At 41.8% G+C, this 25,633-nt stretch overlaps 1 protein-coding gene across 1 annotated transcript in view; it reads left to right on the top strand.

Moving 5' to 3' along the window:
• L2hgdh (L-2-hydroxyglutarate dehydrogenase) overlaps nt 1-16,458 on the top strand; it is a 31,074-nt gene extending 14,616 nt beyond the window's left edge. The window contains exons 6-10 of the mRNA XM_036206161.1: nt 785-819; nt 4,036-4,203; nt 5,333-5,490; nt 6,827-6,958; nt 15,288-16,458. Of these exons, the coding sequence (XP_036062054.1) occupies nt 785-819; nt 4,036-4,203; nt 5,333-5,490; nt 6,827-6,958; nt 15,288-15,483 (689 nt within the window). The 3' untranslated portion in view covers nt 15,484-16,458. The remainder of the gene's footprint in view (nt 1-784; nt 820-4,035; nt 4,204-5,332; nt 5,491-6,826; nt 6,959-15,287) is intronic.
• Nucleotides 16,459-25,633: the final 9,175 nt, after the last annotated feature.

The raw sequence follows: 25,633 nt of genomic DNA, 5'->3' as shown, positions 1-25,633 counted from the left end.
TCTAGCCTGTTTTATTTGGCTTTGAGATGAGTCGTTTTCTTTTTTAGTAAAACAAGAGGCTTGTAAGCATTCTGTTTGCTGTAAGGAAATTTGAAGGAGAATCAGGTTCTTCCTTAGCAGGGTTTGAAGGACATCTGGATTGTACGAATCACTTGCTCAATATCTTTCTACACTCATAACATGATGAACAAATGTATTAAATAAAATTGTTATAAGTGGGTAGCAGAATAAGTCAGATTCATAATATAGGTAGATTGCAGTCTTTATTTCCTGTACATACACTTTATAGGCTGTTAGTAGCTCATCAATAAGTAGGAACAAACTTGATCAATGGTCAGTTCATTATTGGAATTTTTGTGTTGTGAAAGTCCTTGCTTCTCTGAACAACCAGTGCAAGGAATCCTCGCCAACACTGGGACACAAGGTTGTCTTGTGCTTACTGTCTCATGCTTTAGTTCTGTGGGTCACATTCAGTTCATTGAGATGGCACTGCTGTACATGCAGAGCATGGAATTGTTCCGTGAAACAGGGCTCTGTGCTAGGGTAAGCTCGAGAGTGTGTATTAGTTAATGAATTAAAAGAAACCATCCTAAAACATGCCAGAGTTTTATGTTTTGTCAAATATGAATTATTTTAGTCTTCTTATTTTGTAAAAAAGCTTCAGGGTGAAAATTAGAGTACAATTAAGACAGTCATTTAAATTTGTTACTGGTATAATATTCCAATAATGACAGCTTTCTTTTGTTCAAACTAAAGTTTCAGTAGTTCTTTTTGTCCCTGCCAGGGGTGGACTATCCAATTGCTGTCAAGAATACCAAGGTAAAGATTCTTGAGCTGGTTTTCGTTTACTTGTAAAATTGTACTGAATGATTGCTACGTTTTTGTGTATGTCTGTTTTATGTGTGTGTACATGTTCAAGTGTGTACAGATACATTTGTGTGCGAATGCACACGTGTGTGTATACATGTCAGAGCACCACCTCAATTGTGGTTCCTTGGGAGCCAGTCACTGTATGGGTTTTTTAAATGTTTTATTAGCATATATTAATTGCATATAATAATGGGCTTTATTATTGTGTTTTTATGAACACATATGAAATATTTTGATCAGATGCACTACTCTGTTGCTCAGCTTTCTCTTTCCAGTTAGTCTCCTCTCTTTCATGTCTTTTGAGAATTAAAAAAAAAAATGTCTTATTGTATGTGTATGAGTGTTTTGCTTGCATGTGTGTCTGTGCAGTGTGTGAGTTCCTGGTGACCTCTGAGATCATAAGAGGGCATTGGATCCCTGGAACTGGAGTTACAGAACATTGGGAGTCACCATGTGGGGTCTGGGAACCGAACCCAGGTCCTCCGCAAGAGCAGCCAGTTCTCTTAACCACTGTGCCGTCTCTTCACCACCACCACCCAAGCTGGTAGATACTTTATCACTCTGCCGATTGCTGTACATTGACTCACTAACGACTGATTTAGGGACTTTGGGAGGAGTGCATAGGTTATGCAGAGGGAGATGGCTGCTTTCCTTCATTCTCACATAGTCCAAAGCAAGAGCCACAGGACACTCCCTGTCCCTCAGTGTCAGTGAGAAGAGCAGAGTCACTCCTAAGTGGGAGAGGATTTGTATAGAATTCAGCCTGAACACTTGTGGGGATATCTAGGTTAGAAGGAAGCTGGCGGGTCCCAGGCTTTCCATGCAATCTGAGAAGCCAGTCGCTAAAGTGGACACTGTAGTCTGTAGCATCGCTCACTGTGTCCAACAGATGAGGGACACATGCCTCTGTTAAAACTGTACTTAACCAGCAAATAAAGACAGTGGCAAAATTATGTTTTCATCTAATGAGATGTAACTGTTCCTCATGTGAGTGAAACATGCTAACTCTCCAAAACAGATTTAAAAAACCATTGTCTTGCAGGGCAGTATCAGGAGGCAGAGGCAGAGGCAGATGGATCTCTGTGAGTTCAAGGCCAGCTTGTTCTATAGAGCAGGTTCCAGGGCAGCCAAGGCTACGAAGAGAAATCCTATCTCGAAAAATCAACCAACCAAACAAAAAAACTGAACCCATTGTCTTTGGGAGAAGTTCAATATGAGTTATATTTCTACTTTTAGATCCTTAAGTAATGAGATATAAGGGTGATCATTATTAAACATCTTCATTAGATTGTTAGTCTCAACTGGAAATTATTTTTCCTAGGGGACAGTGACAGTGTCTGGAGACTTTTGGTTGTCAAAACTGCTTCAAATGGCAGTAGTGCTGAGGTTGAGAAACTCTGTGTTAGATAACAGAAGACCCCGAGAGGCTGCTGGGAAGAAACCACAGACTGGGTGATTTAAACAGCAGTTCTTTTCTCATACTTTGGCACCTAGAAGGCCAATAAGAAGGTGCTGTCAGGGTTAATTTCTGGTGTGGTCTTTCTTCCTGGTTTCACGTGTTATTGCTTTTGAATGCTAGAGGTTAAACCTAGGTAACTGGAAATAGTGGCTAGAGTTTCTAAGGTGCCAGGTGAACACCCCTCTACTGAGCTGTATCCCCAGCTCTCCCTGGTTATAAGTGGCTCATCCTCACATGTCTGATCTCAGGTATCTCTTCTTGAGAAGATACCAAACCTTTTGGATCAGGCTTACATCCTTATGACCTCATTTAACCTTAATTGCCTCTCTAATGGGGATAGAACTAGAACTTAGGAATTTTGGAGGAACAAAATTAGCCCATGATAATGAGGATAAAGAAATAGTTAGTAATATATAGACAAATGATGTATTTCCTGAGAGGCTATCTCAAGGGTTTGTTTGGTTGGTTTTGGTCTCTCTTCGTAGTACTGGCTATCCTGGAACTTGCTGTATAGACCAGATCCTCCGGCCTCTGCCTTCCAAGCACCAGGATTGAAGGTGTGCACCACCATGCCTGGCCTGCAGGGTCTTGTCTTGCAGTTCTTTGAAGATTTGTGGTGTCAAGCATCTTTCTCATTAACTATCGGTAATTTATATTTGTTTGAAAAGGGTGTCTCTTCACTTCCTGGGGGACCAGCCTCCAGACAGCTCAGGGCTCAAAGGGAAGTTTGCTTTCTTGCCCTTGAGTTCTTGGGTTCTTTTTTGCATTAGTAACTGCCCATTGTCGGGTGTATGGCTTGCAAGTACCTTCTCCTTTCCTGGGCAGAAGTTTTGAGTCTGGTGTGGTCCAGTTGTTATCTTGGCTTCTTTCACCTGTGCCTGTGGTGCTGTCTCCAGAAATCGTCGCCAAGGCCAGCATCAAGAGCATCTTCTAGGCCTTCTCACATTCTTCAGTTGTAGGCTTTACATTTAAATCTTAACTCCATTTCAGATGTCAGTGTTTTAAAGAAATTTTCTGAGATAAGGTCTTGCTCAGTAGCCCTGGCTGGTCTGGTGTTTGGGATGTATTCCAGGCTGGCTTTGAACTCATTTCTGTTTCAGCCTCCCAAGTTCTGGAATTATAGGAATTTACCACGATAGCCAGCTTCAAAATCATTTTTGTGAGTTTTAGAAAAGAAGGGTCCAGTTTTGCTGGTAGTTACATTGAATTTCTTCTTTTAGAAAAAAAAAATCTTTATGTATTCTTATTTTTTAACATCTGTCTTCCCCCTTTTGATCTATTTCTTTATGCAAGCATATTCCTTTTCAAAAATAACATGTATAGCTGGGTATGGTGGCACACTCCTTTAACCCCAGTATTCGGAAGCAAAGGCAGGTGGATCTCTGTGAGGTCAAGGCAACCTGGTTAGGTTCCAGGTTAGCCAGGGCTACATACTAAGACTGCCCTCACCTCCCCCTCCACCACTCCCCCCACCACAGTATCTTAATTAGCATAATCAGCTATATAATGGGATTCAGAGTGCTATTTCCATGCATATAGTTTGTTAATTAAACCCAGCCTGCCTTTATCTCAGCCTCTGTTGATTCTCCGTTCAGTTGGAGGGTTTTTTGTTTTTGTTTTTGCAGTAAGTTCTCACATAGACAAACACTGTACCATACTTTCTTTCTCATATTTAGAAACTAACCGTGCTCTTTTATTTCTGTCAGGGAGAGGAAGTTCAGTGTCGCTATGTTGTGACATGTGCAGGACTGTACTCAGACCGTATTTCGGAGTTGAGTGGCTGCAATCCTGATCCTCAAATTGTCCCATTCCGGGGAGATTACCTCATCTTAAAGCCAGAGAAGGGCTACCTTGTAAAAGGAAATATTTACCCGGTAGGTAGTGGTGCTTCTGTCTTCTTACTTACGGAGCTGGCTGTGGGCATAAAGGAAGTGAAAATGAGGGCTTCCCCCTGCATGAGAAGAGGGGTGGGGCTGTGCACGTGGGCATCCCATCTCTCTGCTGGTTGCCATTGCCTCAAGCCATTTTCTACTCTCACGGGCATTGCATGTCTCAGAAAGCATGATACACACACCATGTAAGTACAAAAACCAAATTTCTAAAATGATCTTTTAATAAACAACCCGGAGCCTGATATTGGGGTGAAAGCTGAAAGCTCAAAGAAGCAGAGCAAGCCACAACCACCACCTCTCACCTCACCAACTCCTCAGCCTGAAAGAGCTCCAGCCAGAAAGGCTTCAGCCAAAAAAAGCTTCCTCAGCCCAAAAGACTCAGTTCCTGTCTCCTCACGCCTTATATACCTCTCTCTGCCCACCATATCACTTCCTTCTGGGATTAAAGGCATGCGTGCTTCCCAAGCAAAGGCATGAGATCTCAAGTGCTGGGATTAAAGGCATGTGACTCCCAAGTACTGGGATTAAAGGTGTGTGTCACCACTGCCTGGCTCTTTTTCTCTCCTAGACTGAGTCAATCTCATGTAGTCCAGGGTGGCTTTGAACTCACAGAGATCCAGACAGATCTCTGCCTCCCAGGTGCTAGGATTAGGGTACACAGTAGATCAGCACAAAGTACTACAAGAAATCCAGGTCCTCCCTGCTCTGTAGTAGAAGAAATATCCAACTCACAGCGGTGTACTTTGTGTACGTGCCCACTCTAGTTACAGGGGTAAAAGTCAGGGGCATTTAAAAAAAAAGCCCACTCTTCTGCTGCGTTTACCCTGATGATGAACAAGTCCCCACAAATATGTTAGGTTGAACCAGATGAAATAATACTAATTAGAACAGTTCATTGTTTTCCCCCTTTACCCAGAAATACAGAGAAGTGGAACAACATATATTAATGTCAGTAGCATTGTAAACCAGAAATCCTGGTACTAGAAAAGGCCGTCTGAATACGACTCACAATGCATCCAGATGTCTAGAGGGAGCTGTCTAATCTTACCGGTTAGACATCTGTATCTGCAGTAAAGTGGAGTGTCAGTTGGCTGCTGTGTTGACTCCGCAGGTCCCGGATAGCCGCTTTCCTTTCTTAGGAGTTCACTTTACACCAAAGCTGGACGGCACTATTTGGCTGGGGCCTAATGCGGTGCTTGCCTTCAAGCGGGAAGGTTACAGACCCTTTGACTTCAGTACCAGAGATGTTATGGAAATAATTCTCAAGAGGTAACAGAGTCACCGTAAGATGATCTTATGTGCTTATTTTTCCTAATGTGGAAAGTGTTTGCTATTCTAGTGGAATAGATCCTCATATGCGGTTGTTGTTGTTGTTGTTGTTGTTGTTTATTCATCCAAATTAAAACCCTTCTGTAGTAAGCCTAAATTTGATTATTTGATTTTGATGCTAAGGATCAAAACTAGAGCCTTGCATATACCAAACAGGTTTTTTCCACTGGACTGTACACCTAGCGCTGAGTATAATGTTTAACTACCTCACAAAGATTGTGATGAACCAGGGTGATGATGTCTTAGCTAAAATGAAAGTAAGGCCAAAGCCATTCATACATCTGGTAGTCCATATCTCAAATGTTGCTAAAAGATCTGAAACTAATAGGACTTACTTTGAGAACATCATTCCAAGCTTTTTACCACTGTTTTATAAGCTATTAGATAAATTACTGATGAGATTGTGTGTGTGTGTGTGTGTGTGTGTGTGTGTGTGTGTGTGTGTGTAAATTTAAGGGTCCTATTGTATAGACTTATGACACAGATTCCTTACTGTTCTAAGAAATAGCCTCATGTTTGGTTTTTCCTGTGTGCCTGTACATGTTTGATGTCGGGTGTCTTCCTCAATCACTGTCTGCCTTATTTTTTTGAGACAGGGTCTCACACTCAACTAGAAGCTCACCTATTCAGCTAGATCAGGAGCCAGCAACCCCTAGGGATTTTCCTCTCTCAAACCCCCCCAGTGCTGGGACTAAAGGCGTGTTCTGCCATGCCTGCTTTTTACGTAGGTGTTGAGGATCCAAAGTCAGGTTGTTCTGTTTGCACAGCAAACACTTTACCAAATGAGTGGTCTCCCAAGCCCTCTGTTTGGTCTTTTTAGTAATGTTTCTCTTCAGGAGAGTTTCCATCAAACCACTGCAAAGCATTCTAAACTATATAGATTTTGTCCTCTGCAGATCCTGTAGCAGAAGGATTAGGTTGAACTTTTCAGTATGTGTAGAGCATCTCACTTGAGGACCACTACTAGAATATTGTACCTGACTAAACTAGGAAATGCCCTCGTTTAATGCCCTGTATTAAAATGCCTTTTTAGTGTGTTGAAAGCCTTAATGTTGGCAAGCTTCATAGACTACCAGTTTGAAACCACATTCCTTGTACATTTTAAGTATGAATGAATTCCTCTCCTTATCTTGGCCAAAAGTTTCTTTCTTGTATAATTTTTCTGACTTTTTACAGATTTATAGGACTTCACCCAAAAAAATCTAATAACTGTAAAGATATTTTATAGTAATAAAGGATTCCTCTGTCTCATAAAGTTTTCTTTCTTCACTCTCAGTGGTTTCATTAAACTGGTGCTTCAGCATTTCTCTTATGGAGCAAATGAAATGTATAAAGCCTGTTTTCTCAGTGAAACAGTGAAGCATCTTCAAAAGTTCATCCCTGAAATCACCACCAGCGATGTGCTTCGGTAAGGAAACGCGGTGAGGGTGGTAAACTGGGGAGGCAGGTCTGGCTGGTGATGGCTCTCTTTCAGGCAGCACATCTTATGCTTGTTTGTTTGTTTGTTTTTGTGTTTTTTGAAACAGGGTTACTCTGTGTAGTTTTGATGTCTGTCTTGGATCTCACTCTGTAGACCAGGCTGGCCTTGAACTCACAGAGATCTGCCTGGCTCTGCCTCCCGAGTGCTGGGATTAAAGGTGTGTGCCACCACCACCCGGCAAAACTCAGCACATCTTCTGAGTCTTTGCTCTCTTTCCCCAAGAGGTTTGAATTCCTTTTTCATTACTGTGTCACAGCCCTTAGAGCTGGGTCTTTATAATGATCTACCCCTCTGTTTGTTGTTGTTATTGTTCTGAGACAGGGTCTCTTTATGTAGCTCTGGCTGTCTTGGAACTTTTTGTAGACCAGGCTAGCCTCGAACTCAGAGAGATCTACCCCCTTCGCCTCCTGAGTTCTAGGATTAAAAGGTGTGGGCTGACTTAATGAACTCTTAAAATTCTTTAGATACGTACTTGTTGGTGTTCTTCTCTATTTGCAAAAAAGATTTATTTTTAATTGTGTGGGGGTGAGGGTGGGGTATGTGCACATGAGTGCAGGGGCCTGAGGAGGCCAGAGGCATTGGATGCCATGGAACTGGAGTTGCAAGTGGTTGTGAGTTGCCCATAGGGGGAATCAAATTCAGGCTACCACAGAGTGATCTCTCCAGCCCCTCCCTCTCCTTCTGTTCCTGTCCAACTCTGTTTATAGGACAGAAGTGGGAAGTAGTGTGGCAGTAATCAATCTAAATTCTTGCTACAGAGGTGTCAGGAAAAGGTTTTGGTTTCTTCTTCTTAGAATTAAAGAGTTTCTGGACTTGATGTGTAGAACCTGAATATCATCCAAGCCAAATATTTTTTCTCTTTGGTGATATTTTAGTGTCCTTGGCAGTTGTTAGGCCTAATCAACAGTGTCCTTTGAGGTATTCATACTGTATTATGATATAGCCCTCCATGACGCTCCAGAGCACCAAATGTCTACTTTCTCTGAGCAGCTGCTGGAACTGGCCTGGTGTGACATGTCAGTGAGCTTGACTGTGAATCTGAAAAGAATAACAGCCACGTCAGCTGTTCCCCTTGGGGCAGGGGAGACCTTCCTGTTCTAAACCTGTCTCTAATGTATCGTTCTGAGACCATTCTCCTTGACTCTTTAGAAGAACTATTAAAAACCCACTTTATGATTTCTTTATTATCTCTTCTACTCACCTTCTGAAATGGAAGGGATAAAAATATCAAGGCTTTAAAAAAAAAAATCCAGGCTTTATTTTCTTGTGCTCATTACAAACAAAGCCTTTTATGTTCTCAGTGGTTTGCAGTTGCAGACGTATAATGTCTTATATCTGAAAACACGGCGGTTAAATCAGGTTTCTATTACTGCTGCCAATAGTCTTTGGTTGGATGGGCATCTGGGAGTCTGTATTGAAACTGTGGTGGTGAATTCACTTCCCATATTCAGTTACCACCTTTATATAGAAGCCCGAGGCCAACCCATTTGCAGGTGCATGTGGGGACAGTCAGCTCAATCACAGAAGAGTTCCTCTGTAGAGACAGAGACACTGAATATATTTAGTGATCCTATGCATTCTTTCTCTTGATTGATTCTGATTTGTCTAGCCATTAAACTCATGAATTTGCTAAACACAAGGAAGATGTATTTGATATCATTTGCATGAGTTGAAAAACAAGTATAATATTACATATTTTTTTATGGAACACCATAAATAAAAAGCAATCAGAACTAATAAGTACCTGATTCAGGAGAGTGGCTACTGCTAGGGAGGGAAGATCAGGGTCTGTGAATACCTCATGGACCTCTGCTTTATCTCTGGTGACTTACTTCTGTATATATGCCTGAAATATTAAATAGTAAGATCGTTAGTAGTTTTCACGGCTTGAAGTCTCAGTTCGCCTTGCCTTACTTGTCATGCAACCCAGTGTATCCAAACCCTAAGTGTCCTGTTCATAGTGTGTCAAAGCCATGTAAGCAGTGTTAGATCGTGAAAGCTGACAGAGCACACGTATATGAGCACCTGAGTTGGATCCCAGCACTGCAGAGGAACAAGCTAATAGAAGCCACACTTAGAAGGTTGTGCTACTCTGAAATTGTGCCCTTAAATATCAGTAGGACATTCGTCTTGGTTCTTAGTGCTTAGCAAGGCATTGTGGGCAACCATTTACTGTTGTACATTAGACTGGAATGTGGAGTTATTATCTGTTAGATATATATACATAAGGTGTACAAACATTGTTAAGTGATTTGTCACCAAGGCTCTTACTATTAGCTCTAAGCTCCTTAAGATAGTTTCTGATAAATATGGTGCCTACATGTTAATGCTACTGCAGTTTCTTAGCACTGTAAGGATGTAAAAAGATGAAGTCATATGTGCAATGATTCCCCTTTTCCCACATATCATTTTGTTAGATGTGTTATTAAGGAATTCAAAAGTAAATTTCCAGAATGAAAACTGTACTATGCTGTTATAAAATTCAGTGCAAGACACTTCTGTAACTTTGGTACTGTTGACCTTTTGCACTAGATAATTCTTTACTGTGAGGCCCATTTAGCTCATTGTAGGATATTTAATAGCACCCCTGGCATTTGTAACAACCCAAAATGTCTCCATTTATTGCCAGTATCCTCTAGGGGGCAGAATTTCCCTTGGTTGAGAACCACTAGTCTAGAGAATTAGGTACCCACCACACTACAAAATTCAAAGAGAAAATACAAGAAACATCTTTGAAATATATATAGCTGGTATTGAGGGAAAGCAGGGGGTATTCATATACCCCAAACAGAAAAAATTGAAAACCCATTTGCCAAGAGGAGTTGGTACTGATGCTGCCCTAGAGCAGAAGGAAAGATTTTAATGAGTGAGAGTCTTGGGTTACAGATGTTCTTTGCCTTTTTATTCAGTTCATTCTTTTGCCATTTCATACACGCTCGGATTACCTTCTCCCTCAGCCTTTTTCCCTCTCTTCCATTCCTATCAGCCCCATCCCAGATGCATGATTTCTGTTGTTTTGTGACTTCATGGGCTTCGTCAGATGTGACTGCATGAAATTGTTTCAGATCTCATTGGAGCCTTGAGGGCTCTCCAGCGGACACACAACCAAAAGCAGTGACCCCTCCCAGAATTACAGTAACCACCAGTTCAGTGGAGGAGTTGAGCCCCCTTAGGTCGTCCTCCTATGCCTGACTATTCACAGGCCTGTTCTTGTGCAGACCCAGTGCAGGCAAGCACAGCCGCAGTGAGCTGTGGTTGCAAGGCCGGGGTGTGCTCAGGAGATGGCGTCCTTTCTCCCTGTCTCACGTTCTTCCCTTTGAGTTGTGGTTTTAATTGATATATGATTCGCATGTAGTGAAACAGGCACTTACTAAGTGCTCTGTGAAATTTGAAAGTTGTATATATCCATCGCACAAAACAAGATACTAGAGCATTAGGAACTCATATTTTAATTCCCCCCCTGGTAGTAGAAAGTGGGCTTTGGATGTAAATAGAAAGTTAGAACCTAAGGAATGCCTTTTATTTATTTTTTTATTTTTGAGACAGGCCCTGTCTGGCCTGGAACCCTATGTAGACCTTTGAATTCACAGAGATCTGCCTGCTGCTGCCTCCCAAGTGCTGGGATTTAAGGCATAAGCCACCATGCCTCAAAACTGAGGGTCTCTTAGTTAAAAAATATCTCCCTTGGTACCAAAATGTAGTAAGGAATTTTGTCTGTCCGGCCTTGGGAATTAGGATGTGAGAGTGTGAGAATTTAAAAGTATAAGGACATAAACAGAGAAGTTAATTTATAAAAGAGGATCCAGATATGTTTGATCCAGCTTGAATCTCAGTCAGCTTCCCCCTCCCCCACTCTCTCTCCCTGTCCCTCTGTCTGTAAATTGGAGAGTAAAAAATTTGAAGCCCGTTTGGTTGATATGGGCTGAATATTGTCTATACTAACATTTACTACTTTGTTTGTTTGTTTGTTTTGTTTTTGGTTTTTTGGTTTTTCGAGACAGGGTTTCTCTGTGTAGCTTTGCGCCTTTCCTGGATCTTGCTCTCTAGACTAGGCTGGCCTTGAACTCACAGAGATCCGCCTGGCTCTGCCTCCCGAGTGCTGGGATTAAAGGTGTGCGCCGCCACCACCCGGCAACATGTACTACTTTAGTAATAAGCATAGTTTGCATACACGTTGACATCAAATGGTATGCCTGCAGGATATGCCTTAAATCCATTGGAAAAAGGTGAGTGTTGGGTCAGGGAAGAAATAAAACATGAATGGTTGGTTGTGTTTGTATAATTATTGAAACATTTCCCATACAAAATGGTAATGGTAATTCATACTTTTTGCTTTTTTACATTAAAAAGTTCCCCTCAGAACACCTGACAAACCTGTACAGAGGGACTCGCCTAGACACATTCAGGCCCACAGGATTCCCTCAGCTAGGGTCCCCCTGAGACTCATAACCAGGTGAGAGTCAGCAGATAAGTTACAGAATTAGGCCCTTCACAACTAGTGAGACTGCTTCTGCCCCATAATAGACCGTGCCGGTATGATTTAGTCTTTCTCAGGCCATTTGTAGGATCTCAGTTGTAGGCATATAGGGCTGCCATATGAGTAGAGTAGTTGAGCTCTTCCTGGCACGTACAAGGCCCGGATTCCATCCTAAGCGCCTGCCAGAAGATAAGATGAGCCTAGATAAAAACCATATTCTCCCACAATCCAGGAGGAAAATCACTGCTCCCTCGTGTCTAGAAATTAGGTTGGAATTGTTTACCTTCTCCATAGCAGCACCTCTGAGTGACATATGTTCATACGGCACGACAGATTTAGATTGGCAGTAGATCCCACGATGAGCTAGCCTCCGAAGGACTAGCCCAAGATGTCAGTCACAGGTTTTCATCCCCCCCCCCCCCCCCCCCCCCCCCCCGTGTATCTGCCATGTGACAGTAATGCAGGGCAGGATGTCTCAGATGGAAGGATGTATGAATGATAGATTCAGCTGCTGTTGTTGCTAGACATACTTTACTATCTAGGATGTATCTTGCCATCGTATTTAGCTGCAAATAGCAAGCACTATATTAAATATAATTCAGTTCATAGTTACTAATTTGCTAAATCATCCTTTTCATTCTTAAAAAGTTGTTAAAAGCTAAAAGAATTTGAGGAATATAGTGTGTAGCCTTATTGAATGAAGGCCTGTGATCCACAACACATGAACCTAGACATGGAGATGAGCTAGGTGTTGTACAAGACATTGTCTACCCTCAGGGCATTTTTGGTTTATCTTACCTAAAGGACTCAAATTATAATACTTCCCCCAAGCGGAAGTCTTCTGAAAGGGAAGCCTGCATAGAACCCTGCGGGGAGAACCATGGGACTTCCTAAGGGCTGAAAACGGAACAGGAAGAGACTGGTCGTTGAGACATTTCATGCTCGTTTGAGCTACAGGAAAATCTTAAGAAAAACATAGCATTTTACTTTTAGTTTGAGTGATAGATTTTGAACACTTAGCAAAAGGTATTGAAGGATAATTTGTCTTTATGTGAGAAATAACTGTAGATACATTCTTTGCTGTGGTTAATCAGTATTAACTCCAGCACACTTAGTGGAAAAGAGGAACATACAGTTTGAAGCTCGTACAGAGGAAAGTAACTTTACACAGAGCACAGCACACCAGTGACTGTCTTCTGGAAGACACAGGGCAGGATGACAGCAACCCAGGGGCACTTTAACCAGCAACAGCATTCTTTGCTGAGGAAATCAAGGAGGGCTGCTGGTGAGGTAGATAAGCTGTGAGGAGTACAGAGAAGGGACCCACGCTGACATGCATCTCTGTCCTCTGAAATGGTCGTTTTGGTGGCATCCTTTTTGTGCGCCAAGTGCCGTATCAGATGCTCACCTGGAAATTCTTCCAACCCCAAAACTTGGTTATCTAGAGCTGATCCTTTACCTTGATCATACAGTTTCTCACCCTTGTAATTCTTACTTAGCTCTGTGAACAGTGTCCCTGAATGCTTCAGGCAAGCTACTTGATCTCTTTGTTTCTTTGAGGTTACATACATACTCCGCCAGCCTCTCAGAGCAGTTGTAAGATTAATGAGATGATCTTTGGCACACCTTAAGCTCTTGGTCGATAGTGGCTAATTTTGTCCTTATCCTTGTTCAGGCAGGCTGAGTTCTAAAGGACAGTGTTATCCGGTTGTTCTTTGTATCCTCAGGTTGTTATCTGAGCTGAGAATCAATAAAAACTGTTCATGATTGCCTGACTTCTTGTGTCTTAATAACACACAGATTTTTTTTTCTCACTTTCAAAGGAGATGATTTTGGATTCTAAAAGCATTTAATTAATTCAAACTTCATCTGTAAATTTTGACTATTTTATATAAAACAGCAGAAACCTAAATCTAAAAATCTTCCTCTGTTACAAAACAGAGTCTTGGCTGGGGATAAACTGGACGTGGTAGTACATATCTATAGTCCCAGCACTCAGGTTATAGAGACTAGGATCAGCAAATTCAAGGTCGAGAGTACTCTTGCTCTCTCTGGCTGACCATGACCATCCCTAGTCAGTCCCCAAAATGTCTGTGGTCTTCAGTAGGTACTGGAAGATGCTGAGCAATGAGAATTTCAAGGAATACCTGTGTAGGCTCCATGTCAATGTGGCCTTCTAGAAAATTGCCAGTTTACCAAAGCCAGACAAAGATCATATAGGAAGGCAACCAAACACTGAGCATCTGTCAGAACTACATCCTGGACTTCCAGGTTGGGAAGGAGTTGGAGGAGGATCTGACAGGCATAGATGACTTCAAGTGCATGACCACAGTCAGCTGGGATGGGGATAAGCGCCAGTGTGTGCAGAAGTGTGAGAAGGAGGGGCGTGGCTGGACCCAGTGGATCATGGAGACGAGAGGGCACGGGTATAGTCTGCAAGCAAGTGTTCGAGATCGCGCACTTAACCGCCAGAGCAGATAAACAAACCTTGGTCTTGAGGAAAAGGTGTCCCTGGCCTATGTTCGGGATCCCCCCCTCTGCTCAGCGTGGGGCAGGAACAATTCAGTTACCCCAGGCATCTTCACCTTGTCTTAAAATGAAGCTACCCCAATACAAGTAAAATTTTTAAAAGTGAATCTAGAAAGGTTCAGGTCATTGTTGGCTACACGTGGAATTCAAGAGCAGCCTGGGCTGCATGAAACCCTATCTCAGAAAAAAAAAAAAAAAAAACAACAACAAAATTAATTACAAAATAACATAAAGCCAGGTGTAGTGACTCACGCCTTTAATCCTAGCACTCAGAGACAGAGGCTGACTGATCTCTGTGTATTTGAGGCCAGCCTGGACTACAGAGTGAGCTCAAGGACATCCAGGACTACAAAGTGAGACCCTGCCTCAAACAAAACAAAACAAACAAAAAGCAGAACTTCATAAGTTGACTTGCTACAGTATTAACATGCTGCTGAATTAATTCATTTTTATGCTTGCCATTTCTTTTTAATTAATTGGAGGTTTTCCTTACATTGGAAGTTGAACTATTAAGAAATTTTTAAAAATCCAAATTGGGATAAATTATTTTCTTTATAAATTATAATAATATTTTATCAAAAAATACAAAAGAACAATAGACTAATTGGAGTATTTATGTAGCTGGAACCAGCTCCTACTTCCACAGATATAAAAGGTCTTGGCAGATGCCACTGATTTCTATGATTGCCATTGACTGATTTCTAGAATAAATTAATTTTATAACTTTAAATTAAAAAATGTCTATTCTAATTGAATGTGAATTTGTATGCTGCTTTAGGAAAGAACAAATATTTATAAGTAATATTTACTTGGATATTTATTTGATAGTCTTCTTAAAAATTATTTATTTGTATTTTATGTACATTGATGTTTTGCCTGCATGTATGTCTGTGTGAAGGTGTTGAATCCCCTGGAACAGGAGTTATAGACAGTTGTGAGCTGCCATGAGGGTACTGGGAATTGAACCTCGGTCCTCTGGAAGAACAGGTGTGCTCTTAACCACGGAGCCATCTCTCCAGCCCCTACTTGATAGTATTTATTACACTGTTACTTAACAGTCATTCTGCTGTAGCTAAGGACATGTATTGGCCAGAGTATCTCCCACAGCCTTTTGCCGAACATAAAGCAAGTGGATTTCCATATAACTGCATTTAGAATAAAGGTCTTACTGCCTTAAGAATAGTCTGAAACCTCGTAGACTGTCCTGTCTCCCTGGCTCCGATGATTCACACTTTGTTTTTGCTTCTGCAGAGGTCCAGCTGGAGTACGAGCCCAGGCCATGGACAGAGATGGGAATCTGATAGACGATTTTGTGTTTGATGGAGGAGCTGGGGAGATTGGGGATCGTGTTCTCCACGTGAGAAATGCGCCTTCCCCTGCCGCCACTTCTTCCCTGGCGATTTCCAGAATGATAGTAGACGAAGTGCAACAGAGATTTAAGTTATGAACGAACAATGAGGGAGCTGCTTCACATTCCCTACACAAGCCACAGGGATGTACCAGTTGTATTTTAAATCATAATTTAAGGAATTGATAGTAAAACTATACTTTTTAGGCTAAAATAACCACTGACTTATTAATAGGAGATAACAGATATAATTTTTAAAAAAATTCTTATGAGCACAGAAGTGAAGTGCTCTATACCTGTTCTGAAACCTCGAGTTTGTTAGAGATTTACCCAGCCCACTGTGATTTAGGAAGGGCTCCTATAGAACGTTTGGGAAGTCGACATAAAAATGGACTGTTCCCTAAATCAGTGTTTGGCTTTATAATTTTTTTTTCTTTCCTGGAAAAAAATATGTCACAATATATTGTGGGGTGTGACATTCTTTTAATCTGAAGAGTCAGGAAAGCTTACATTATTTAGTGATGTTTTTATGTGGAAACTGAAAATGCTTGATTTAAAAAAAAATAGATGAAATTTCACATTTCTAAGTAGCACAAAACCAACTCAGTCTTTAGTGTCAGTCTCTTTGTAAGTGTCTTTATCATGTGGCATCACCACTCCATCTGAAGAGCAGTGTACCCGTGTGCTTGCTGCTTACACGACAGTTTCCTATGGCCGAGAGGTGGAAGTCCCTACGAGGACTATGATTTTTATAAGAGCAGTTTAAATCCTGACACTGGGTGTAGCATTATTTCACGCCTCTGTCCTTTGGTCACACTAAGGTTCCCAAGATGTTAGCCAGGATTACCGATGATTCGTACCTACCTGGATTTTCAGAATTCCTATAAACTTTGTGAGGCCATTTCTCCATTTTTGGTTAATATCTGACTTGGAGGCATTCACTTTTGTAAACCGCGAAAGTGCCTTACATTCTTTATATGTACTTCATGAACATGTTGAGTTGGTGCCAAGTGCCATACTGAATACTCGTGTGTGTGTGTGTGCCATATTGTATACTGTATGTGTGTGTGTTTGCCATATTGTATACTGTATATGTGTGTGTGCGTGTGCCATATTGTATACTGTATATATGTGTGTGTGTTTTAGCTGATGAAATGCATCTTGCGATTCAGAAAGTTGGAAAATAGAAATGTCAGTGAAAAACTGGCAACTTAGCCTTGGGAACAGAGCCAGCACTTAAGTGAGACACTGCATCTCTTCTCTCACATGTGTTCTCTCAGGGTTAATCTTTCATTTTCCTCACCAACACTTTGATGGATACCTGAGAAGGATGTGCATGTTGATAGGAAAACCTTCTCTTGTTTGTTCTTTTTTCTTCCCCTCAGCCCTTGGTGATTACATTTATTAAGCTATCTCATCCATTAATTTGAAAGGATACATATTATGATCTACAGTTCAAGAGGCAGCACATCCCAGGTAAATAGATGAGGCAGTTTTTCAACACTTGGGATGGGCATATTGAAACATCCAAAAATCATTTACAGAGGAAACAAACCCTAATGGTTCTCCATAACAATAGATTCCTACGAGAAATGCACTGCACAGAGTACTCTAAGACTTCTAAGTGATACAAACATTACGTTAAGATTATTTTACTTTGTGAATGAGGATATTTTCCTTTTAGATGTTATGAGGGAAGTGTGCAACGGTTCTGTTTCATCAGCTCTGAGATCTTACGTACCTGCACTAAGCTGTGAAAGATGAAATTTACAAAAATAAATGTCAGGATTGAAGCAATCCTTATTCCATTTGGGTCTGTATTGTATGCTCCAAAATGATAGAGAAAATTTTGTTAAAAAATATGTTATTCCATTTGTGAAATATTTGATATTTATGTCAATAGGATTTTTTTGTTAAATACTGATATATAAGAATTTTGTGTCTTTCTGAGAAAAGAAAAATGTATATTAGCATTAAAATATTTTAATGATCCTTGGTGTTATGATCATGTTTTACTTCAATTAAAACATTTGCTGAGGAGCTGGATTTATGGCTTAGTGATTAGGAACACTGCTCTTCCAGAGGACCCAAGTTCAATTTCTAGCACCCACATGGTGGCTCACAACTGTCTGTAACTCATGCATGTGGTCCACAGATAATGCAGACAATACACTGTTGTTGGTTGGTCTTTGGTCTTTTGGGGGGCCCCGCCACCCAGCTCCCAAATAAATCACATGGAAGCTTAGTCTTAATTATAAATGTATAACCTTAGCTTGGCTTGTTTCTAGCCAGCTTTCCTTAACTTCAAATTATCCCGTCTATCTTTGGCCTCGGGGCTTTTACCTTTCTCAATTCCTATATACTTTTTCTTTCCTTCTTACTCCCTGTCTGGCTGTGTAGCTGGGTGGCTGGCTCCTAGAGTCGTCCTCCTTCCCTGGCTACTTCTTCTTCCTCCCAGATTTCTCCTATATAGTCTCCATGCCTGCCCATGCCACCTATCCTTTCTCCTGCCTTGATATTGGCCATTCAGTTCTTTTATTAGACCATCAGGTGTTTTAGACAGGCACAGTAACACAGTTTCACAGAGTCAAATGCAACATAAACAAAAGAAACACACCTTAAATTCTCTAGCAATACATCAATGCACATAATAAAAGCAAACAAACAAATAAGTGGTGGCCCACGCCTTTAATCCCAGCACTCAGGAGGCAAAGGCAGGATTTCTGTGGATTCAAGGTGAGCCTGGTCTACAGAGCAAGTTCCATGACAGCGGAGGCTTTACAAAGAAATAACTACACAGAGAAACCCTATCTCGAAAAACAAACAAACAAACAAACAAAAAAACAAAAACAAAACAAAAAGCCCAAAAAAACAAAAACAAAGAAATACTGTTTCAAAAACCAAACCAAAACAACAACAAAAAGTTTACTGAAATGGATACTTTTGTTGCATAACACTTCCTAGATTGTAACATTTCATCCGGCAGGGGAGTTTCTTATGCAAGAAAGTAAGCAACTCCGAATGGCTTAAGGAAGTCCCTGAAACTGGCCAGATTTGCTCCGCCTCATTCTGCCACAATAGGCAATAAAAGCAGAGTCCATCTTCGATGGAAGAAAGCTGAGTTGCAAAGAAGAGAGAGGCAAGCCCAAACAAGCTGCCCAGAAGAGTTGACTGAGTTACTTGAGAGGGATACCCTTCAATCTGTCAAGCTGAGGTCAGTCTGTGTAGTGAGCTCCAGGTTCCCAGCGTTTGTGAGCTGCCACCCATGCTGGGGTAGGCCTCAGTGGTGCAACTGTCTTTGAGTCACTTCTGATCTTGTAAGCAACTCCTCACTCATATTCCTGTAAGTGACCCCAAATAAAACTCTGGTTTGCCAAGTTGGACTTGCTAATATCCAAACTTTGATCTGTGGTGCGTTCTCTATCTGGAGTGAGTAGACCTGTGTGTTGCATCTCCACAGGAGAAGTTTTGTCACACAACAACCCTCTATTAGGCAAACTATCATAACTGTAGATATGTCTTTAAAAACTCTCCTGAAGCTGGGTCTAATAGTGCATACCTGTGATAGTGCTCAGGAGGCTGAGGGAAGAGGATCACAAGTTCAAGGCTCGCTTGGGCTGTGTAGTGAGATTCTTGCCTCAAAACAATAACAAGATGGCTTCTGTATTTGTGAATAATATAAAATTGAGGTATAGAAGTTTATTTTGGGCTGACCAAGTGAAGCATCTTATATATTTAGCTTTAGAGTGCTTAGTCTGAGAGGCAGGTGGATCTTTGTGAGTTCGAGGCCAGCCTGGTCTACAGAGCGAGATCCAGGAAAGGCACAAAGCTACACAGAGAAACACTGTCTCAAAAAACAAAACAAAACAAAACAAAAACAAAAACAAAAAACCCACTGTTTAGAGTGCTTAGTCTGTGGGGAACTCTTAGGTACATCTTCAGTGTTGTGTGTTATGTAACAACTCTTTTATCCACACATTTATGTGTGGATCAGAGTCCTTCCTGTGATCCTCTTGCCTTTGCATTGTTGGAGTGGTGCCATCTCTGTTGGCAGAATTCCACTTTTCCTGAGGCCATTTGGAGATCTGCCTACTAGCCTATGGTATAACCTCAACTCTTACAGCTTTCTTCGAAAGATGTCAGCCCCTGGCATGGGGAAGTCTGTTGGGCCTTCACTGGAAGCCCTCCAACCCTAATGGCTGTGACAGTGAGCTCTTCCTGCACGTGAGAACCAGGTGGTATTTGGTGTGCACTGTTTGAGGGCTGGCTTTTGCCTGGGGCCTTTCTCTGGTCAGATGTTTTCTCATATTTCTGAGTATATTTATTATCTAAATGTAAGCATTTTGGAGAAGCAATTGTGAAGTCAGTTACTGGATTTTTAATTTTGTATTACTGTGTTTGCATGTGTGAGTGGTCATGCCATGTAATGAATACGGAGGTCGGAGGACCTTTGTGGAATCAACCTGTTCCCTCCATTTTTACACAGTGTCTCGTGGTTGAACTCAGGCCTGGCAAGCTCCTTTACCCACAGAGTCATCTCACTAGACCCACTTAGTTTTTCTAATATATAAAGTGAAAGGGAAGGAAAAAGATGCCTAGGAATGTTTTCAAATGGTTTGTAGCCACTGAAAAGTTAGAATGGGAACAAAGACCCAGATGCCTGAAAGAAAAACAGTCCTGATACCAACAGACTCTACTTCCTGCCCTCCAGTCTTGCGAAGAGTCTTGTTCTCTTTGGTGAGTGTTTCTGTCTGCTATAAGCAGGCTCTCACATTCTATAGGAAGATTCTTCTTGTTTTGTGGATAAAATGAGGATCTTTGCCTTTTAGAGGTGACAAGAGGTATGTAATGGTATGCCTGAATTGCTCAGGGAGAGTCCCTTTAATTCAGCAGATCTGAAGGGCAGTGCTAAGAGAGGTCTACCTTTAATCCCAGCAGAGGCAGAAGTTGGTGGGTTTCTGAGAGTTCTAGGCCAGCCAGAGCTGTATAGCGAGACCTTGTCTAAAAAAAAAACACAAACTAGATCTCTGGGTAGAAAACCTTGAATTTCAGCCACATTTTACATGTCTCTGATTATCTTTAAGATGACCTCTTTTAACTTTGGAGCTCTAGAACAGTGATGGAGCAAGTAAAAAGGCTGTAATAATGTTTTTCCCCATGCCCTTTGGATTTAATTTTGCTTAAATTTGTCCACTGAGAATATAAAAGGTATCTTTTGATATCTATATTTACTACACCTAGTAATTAAAAATCATGCAAGTTACTAATATTTGAGAGGCAAACACATGTTTTTATTTTCCCTTTACTGAGTTCCTTATTTGGGAATCAGGGACCACGTACATATAGGATGGTCGTCAGGTCTCTGGTTCGGATCTATACAGAGTGGATGATGAATGCATTGTTGTCTGTAGCTTAACTTAATAACTGACAGGACTTGGAAAGATCTTATTGTATTACTAGAAACAACAAGAGTTTAAGTGACGTCTTTCCTTCCTACCTTTACGGTAGGAGTTGGTGCCTGGGGACAGCAACGTATAAGAAATGATTTCTCGTCTTGTAGTAGTGGCAATATTTAGATGATGCCATGACCTCAGTGTCATCCAAGAGTAGCTGGAACACTCTATCTGTTCAGAGCAGTCTGTATGGAGCACACTGACACAGAGAGTGCTTTTCCTTTCTTTTCTTTTTAGAGGCTTGAGGGTAGAAGGCATACAATCCATCAATCCCTTAGAATTTCATTGAAAATCACAGTTACCCCCTTAAATGAATGTCCAATCACATATGTGTAAAAATAATTACAGAACAAAAGGCCATGAATTTGAAAGGGAATGGGGAATCTGGGAGGGATTAGAAAAAGGGAAAGTTGCGATCATTATATCTTAATTCACTAAAAGGTACATCAGTCCCTTGCGAGGGGGGAGGGAGGGTGGTAATTGACAAGCCTGAGCATCCAGTGAGGGTCACAGAGCAAGGATGCTTTCTGTCTACGCCATCTCCGACTTCTTTCAAGCAGGTGGCCGTAAGTGGACTACAGCCGTGGCAGTGAACCTGAAAGTGAGCGACAACAGTTAGTGTTTCCTGTGGTGTCCTTTGGCTTGCTCCAGACCGACAGCACTTGGAACCTGAAGTGAACAAGGGAGCATGAAATAGTAGTAAATGGGAGAAATGTCAAATAAATCCTTGAATTTTCTTTCTGTGGGAGAATATTAGTAGTAAAAATATTGAACTGTCTTTTAAAATAAAAAATGTTCTTGGGACATTCAAGTTATTTTCCAAAATCCCATTTTTTTTTTTGAAAATTTTAAAAGCACAGACAAAATCATTAATATGTAACTAGTGCCTTTAAGTTCAAATTTGTTTGAGATTTCTGTTCCATATATAGATACCCTTTTTATAGTATATATTTTAATATTTTCCGTTTTGATACTTGAAGCAAACGTTTATGTTCTGGCTGAAGACTGTTCATTAGAAATGACTTAATCGGGGCTGGAGGGAAGGCTGACAAATTGAGCTTGCTCCCTCGACCTCGTGGGCTAGAAGGAAAGAGCTGACTCTTAGGAGTTACCCTCTGTACACACGCACGGCCAAGTGCCTGCAGGATTTCTCACACAGACTAACTGAAGGAATGCCTAAACATGAGCTAATGTTGGGACGAAATGGCCCCCTCCTGAGGATGACAATGTAAATGCTAGGGAAGTTCTAAGTGAAACTTCTCCCTCTGTTCCAGCCACCTGGTTTTCAACCTTGTAACAAAGAATCCTGTGCTGCCTTGTAGGCATTGTGTTTACATACATAATATACCGCCTACTTAAAAAACTACAAGTTGTATCAATCTGCATATTATTGCGTTTTTACTTTGAAGCTTATCTTGGAGAATGTTTTACAGAAGCCTGTTTTTTTGTTGTTTGTTTGTTTGTTTGTTTGTTTTAAAAACCTTTTGTTGGGTGGCTGGAGCAACCTACTCAGCCGTGGAGGTTAAGAGTGCTTTCTGTGCCCAGAAGTAGTGGTGCACACTTTTAATCCCAGCACTCACGAAGCAGAGACAGGCAGAGCTCTGTGAGTTCGAGGCCAGCCTGGGCTGTAGAACAAGTTCTAGGAGAGCCAGGGCTACACAAAAAGAAACCCTGTCCTGGAAAAACAAATGAGAAAGAACGCTTACTGCTCTTGTAGAGGACTCTGGTTTGGTTCCCAACACACACATGGTGGCTCACGACCATCCTCAACTCCATTTTCAGAGAATTCAGAGTCCTCTTGAGACCTCTGTGGGCATCAGGCTAGCACATACATACACATTTGAAGGCAAAACACTCACACACAATAAAAATAATTCTTTAAAATAACTTCATTATATTGACTTGCTTTATTAATTATTTTTTTATTTATTAAAACAATACCATATTCCTAGTGTTATGCAAAATGGTGTGTGTGTGTGTGTGTGTGTGTGTGTGTGTGTGTGTGTGTAACTACAATAATGCTGCAATGGATAAGCCGGTATGTCTCTGGAACATATTTCTGGAATTTGCTAGGCCAATAGTTATGTACCTTTGAAACTTTGATAGGGATCATGTAGTTTGTCCTTGATGGAATTTGAAACAGTGAGTTTCTGTTTCTTCATATCTTCACCATCATTATAATTAAGCTTTGTGATCATCACAGGTGAAAAGGTGACAGTATAAGTTTATATTTCTCCTAATAGGAATGAAATTTAGTATTTATGATTAAGAGATACACATTCCCTTTTTCTCTGAGACAGCTTTTTCAATGTTTTTTTTTATTTTAATGATTTTATTTATTTGCATTGGTACATCTGTGTGAGGCTGTTGGATCCCCTGGAACTAGAATTACAGACAGCTGTAAGCTGCCCTGTGGGTGCTGGGAATTGAACCCGGGACCTCTGGAAGAGCAGCCAGTGCTCTCAACAGCTGAGCCATCTCTCCAGCCCCAGGGTTTTTTGGGTTTTTTGTTTGTTTGTTTGTTTTTTGTCATTTTTTCCCCCTTGAGGCTTAGTCCTACTAATTTGTAGGATCACATCTATAGATTAGGGAAATTAACTTAAAAAATGAATTGCTACCAGCTGGCAGTGGCACTTGCCTTTAATCCCAGCACTCAGGAGGCAGAACCAGGCGGATCTCTGCGAGTTCAAGTCCAGCCTGGTCTACAGAGCGAGATCCAGGACAGGCTCCAAAACTACACAGAGAAATCTTGTCTCGAAAAACAAAACAAAACAACAACAACAAAAAAGAATTGCAGCAATTGTGTTTTTTTCTAACCTATCATCATTGCCTTTTAGCTTGGCTTGTGGGTTTTCTCCAGGCATTTAAAAAACAGATGTATCAGTCTAGATTTTGTGTCATATGAAAGTCATCTTTTTTTCTCTTAAGTCATAAACCCTTTCCTGTACATGTCAATCTTTGACATGTTGGGAATTTCTGGCTGCGTAGAGTATGAGATATGGGTTCAACTGTTTTTGTTGCTTGTTTTTAAACAGCCACTTGTCCAGCTGAGAAACTTGACTGGTGTCATTCTTGGATCCTTTGCATCACGTGGATCATATTTCTGTTTGCCTAGTCCAGAGATCACAGGGCAGATGCCTGCAGAGGCTCGGCAGGTTACATAAAAGGGGGAAGAGCGCCAGATCGGGAGGATAGCCAACTGGAAATGGGTGGCACACTTTTGTAAAGAGGATGGCCTCTCCACTGCCTGTTTATTGTTTGCACAGATGCAGTAGGCCACGGTGTTGCCAGATCTTTGTGGAAAGATGCTGGAGATAGACTTAAAAAAATACGTAAGCTATTGATTTTAAAATGCTAACAGCAGTTTAAATTTTTTAATACTGGCTTGGCTAAGGAAAATGCATCTACAGGCCAGATTTGGCCTGGAGGAACCTTCCAATATCCTTTGCCAAGAATAAAACTTCCCACCAATGACTTTCCTATGAGAAAATATAATCGCAGTCTGATAATTTGACGGCCTCATGTTTTATAGCTGGGGTCTGGGAACTGAAGGGAAAATTAAGGACTCTTTATAGGAGTGTATTTAGTACATGGGAATGTGGACATGGCCATTTATTAGAAGACCTTTAAAGAACTTTATTATTATTGTGTGTGTGTGTGTGTGTGTGTGTGTGTGCGCGCGCGCGCACGCGCGCGCGCACCTGCATGCATGCTTGTAAGAGAGGGGGGCATGCATGCCACATTTCAGATGTAAAGAGATTGGAGAACATCCTTGTGGACTTGGTTCTTTCCTTTTTCATGTGGGTTCCAGGAGTGGAAGTCAGGTCAGCAGCCCTGTGCGGCCAGTGTGTTTACCTGACAGCCCCAGAGGACATTTTTGACATAATGATACTTAGATTAAAAACAACAGCAAAACTCTTGTATTCCGAGTCTGCCCTTCTCTGTGGACACAAAATGGTATATGCTGGGGGAGAGCAATGCTCAGCTTCTGATTCTGGAACTGAAATTGTGGTACAAGCTATCTTCTACAGTCTGTTCTTCCGTTCTCTTCCTCACTGCTGCTGGTGGCTGGGTGCATGACTCTTTCCAGCCTGTTGGGAGCAATTTGTCCAGCAACTTCAGTGGGATGAAATTTGGGCTCAAGAAAAAGTTTCCAGAGTTCACGCCTCTTCAACTCCGAAAAGCTTAGGGTCATGGGACCTCTTCTGGTGCTAATTAGTACGACTGTATCCCAGGAGATCTAGGCTCTGTAGAACCTGAAGTGGAAAGGATTTGAAGGACGTGATCAACGTAAGACCTACATATGCAAGTTTTATGAAGATACCTTTTTGGACACACTTAGGTGAAACACCTAGAACTGAAGTCATCTGGTCCCCCCCCCCCCAAGTTCCACGAACCCACAACGTGATTTTATGAATCAGCTCCTACCTCTTAAATATATAAAAGGAGCCATGGAGAGCACAGATTAAATCAGACAAATGTCCTTCTCTCCCCACGTCCGTGGACTGCAGTTCGCCCAGAGCCGCACCGACCGAATCAGGACTGTCTGCAAGAACTCAGAACGCTGCGGACCGAGGGTGTCCGCAACAGCCCCCACACCCTCCCGGCGCACATGCCCGGGAGAGACCCACTACCCTCCCGGGCCCCCGGGGCCCCGCAGCGGGGCGCCTCGGCCGGCTCAGCGGCGCGCATGCTCCGTGCTGGCCTTCTCCCTCGACTCGGGAGTGCGAGCGCGGGGCCGTGGGGCCGGGCCGGGCCGAGCCGAGCCGAGCCGCGGCTGCTGGGACCCGGGGCTC

The sequence above is a fragment of the Onychomys torridus genome, chromosome 14, assembly GCF_903995425.1.
Source record: "Onychomys torridus chromosome 14, mOncTor1.1, whole genome shotgun sequence".
NCBI classification, from domain to species: domain Eukaryota; kingdom Metazoa; phylum Chordata; class Mammalia; order Rodentia; family Cricetidae; genus Onychomys; species Onychomys torridus.
This window is presented reverse-complemented; position numbering and strand designations above follow the sequence as displayed.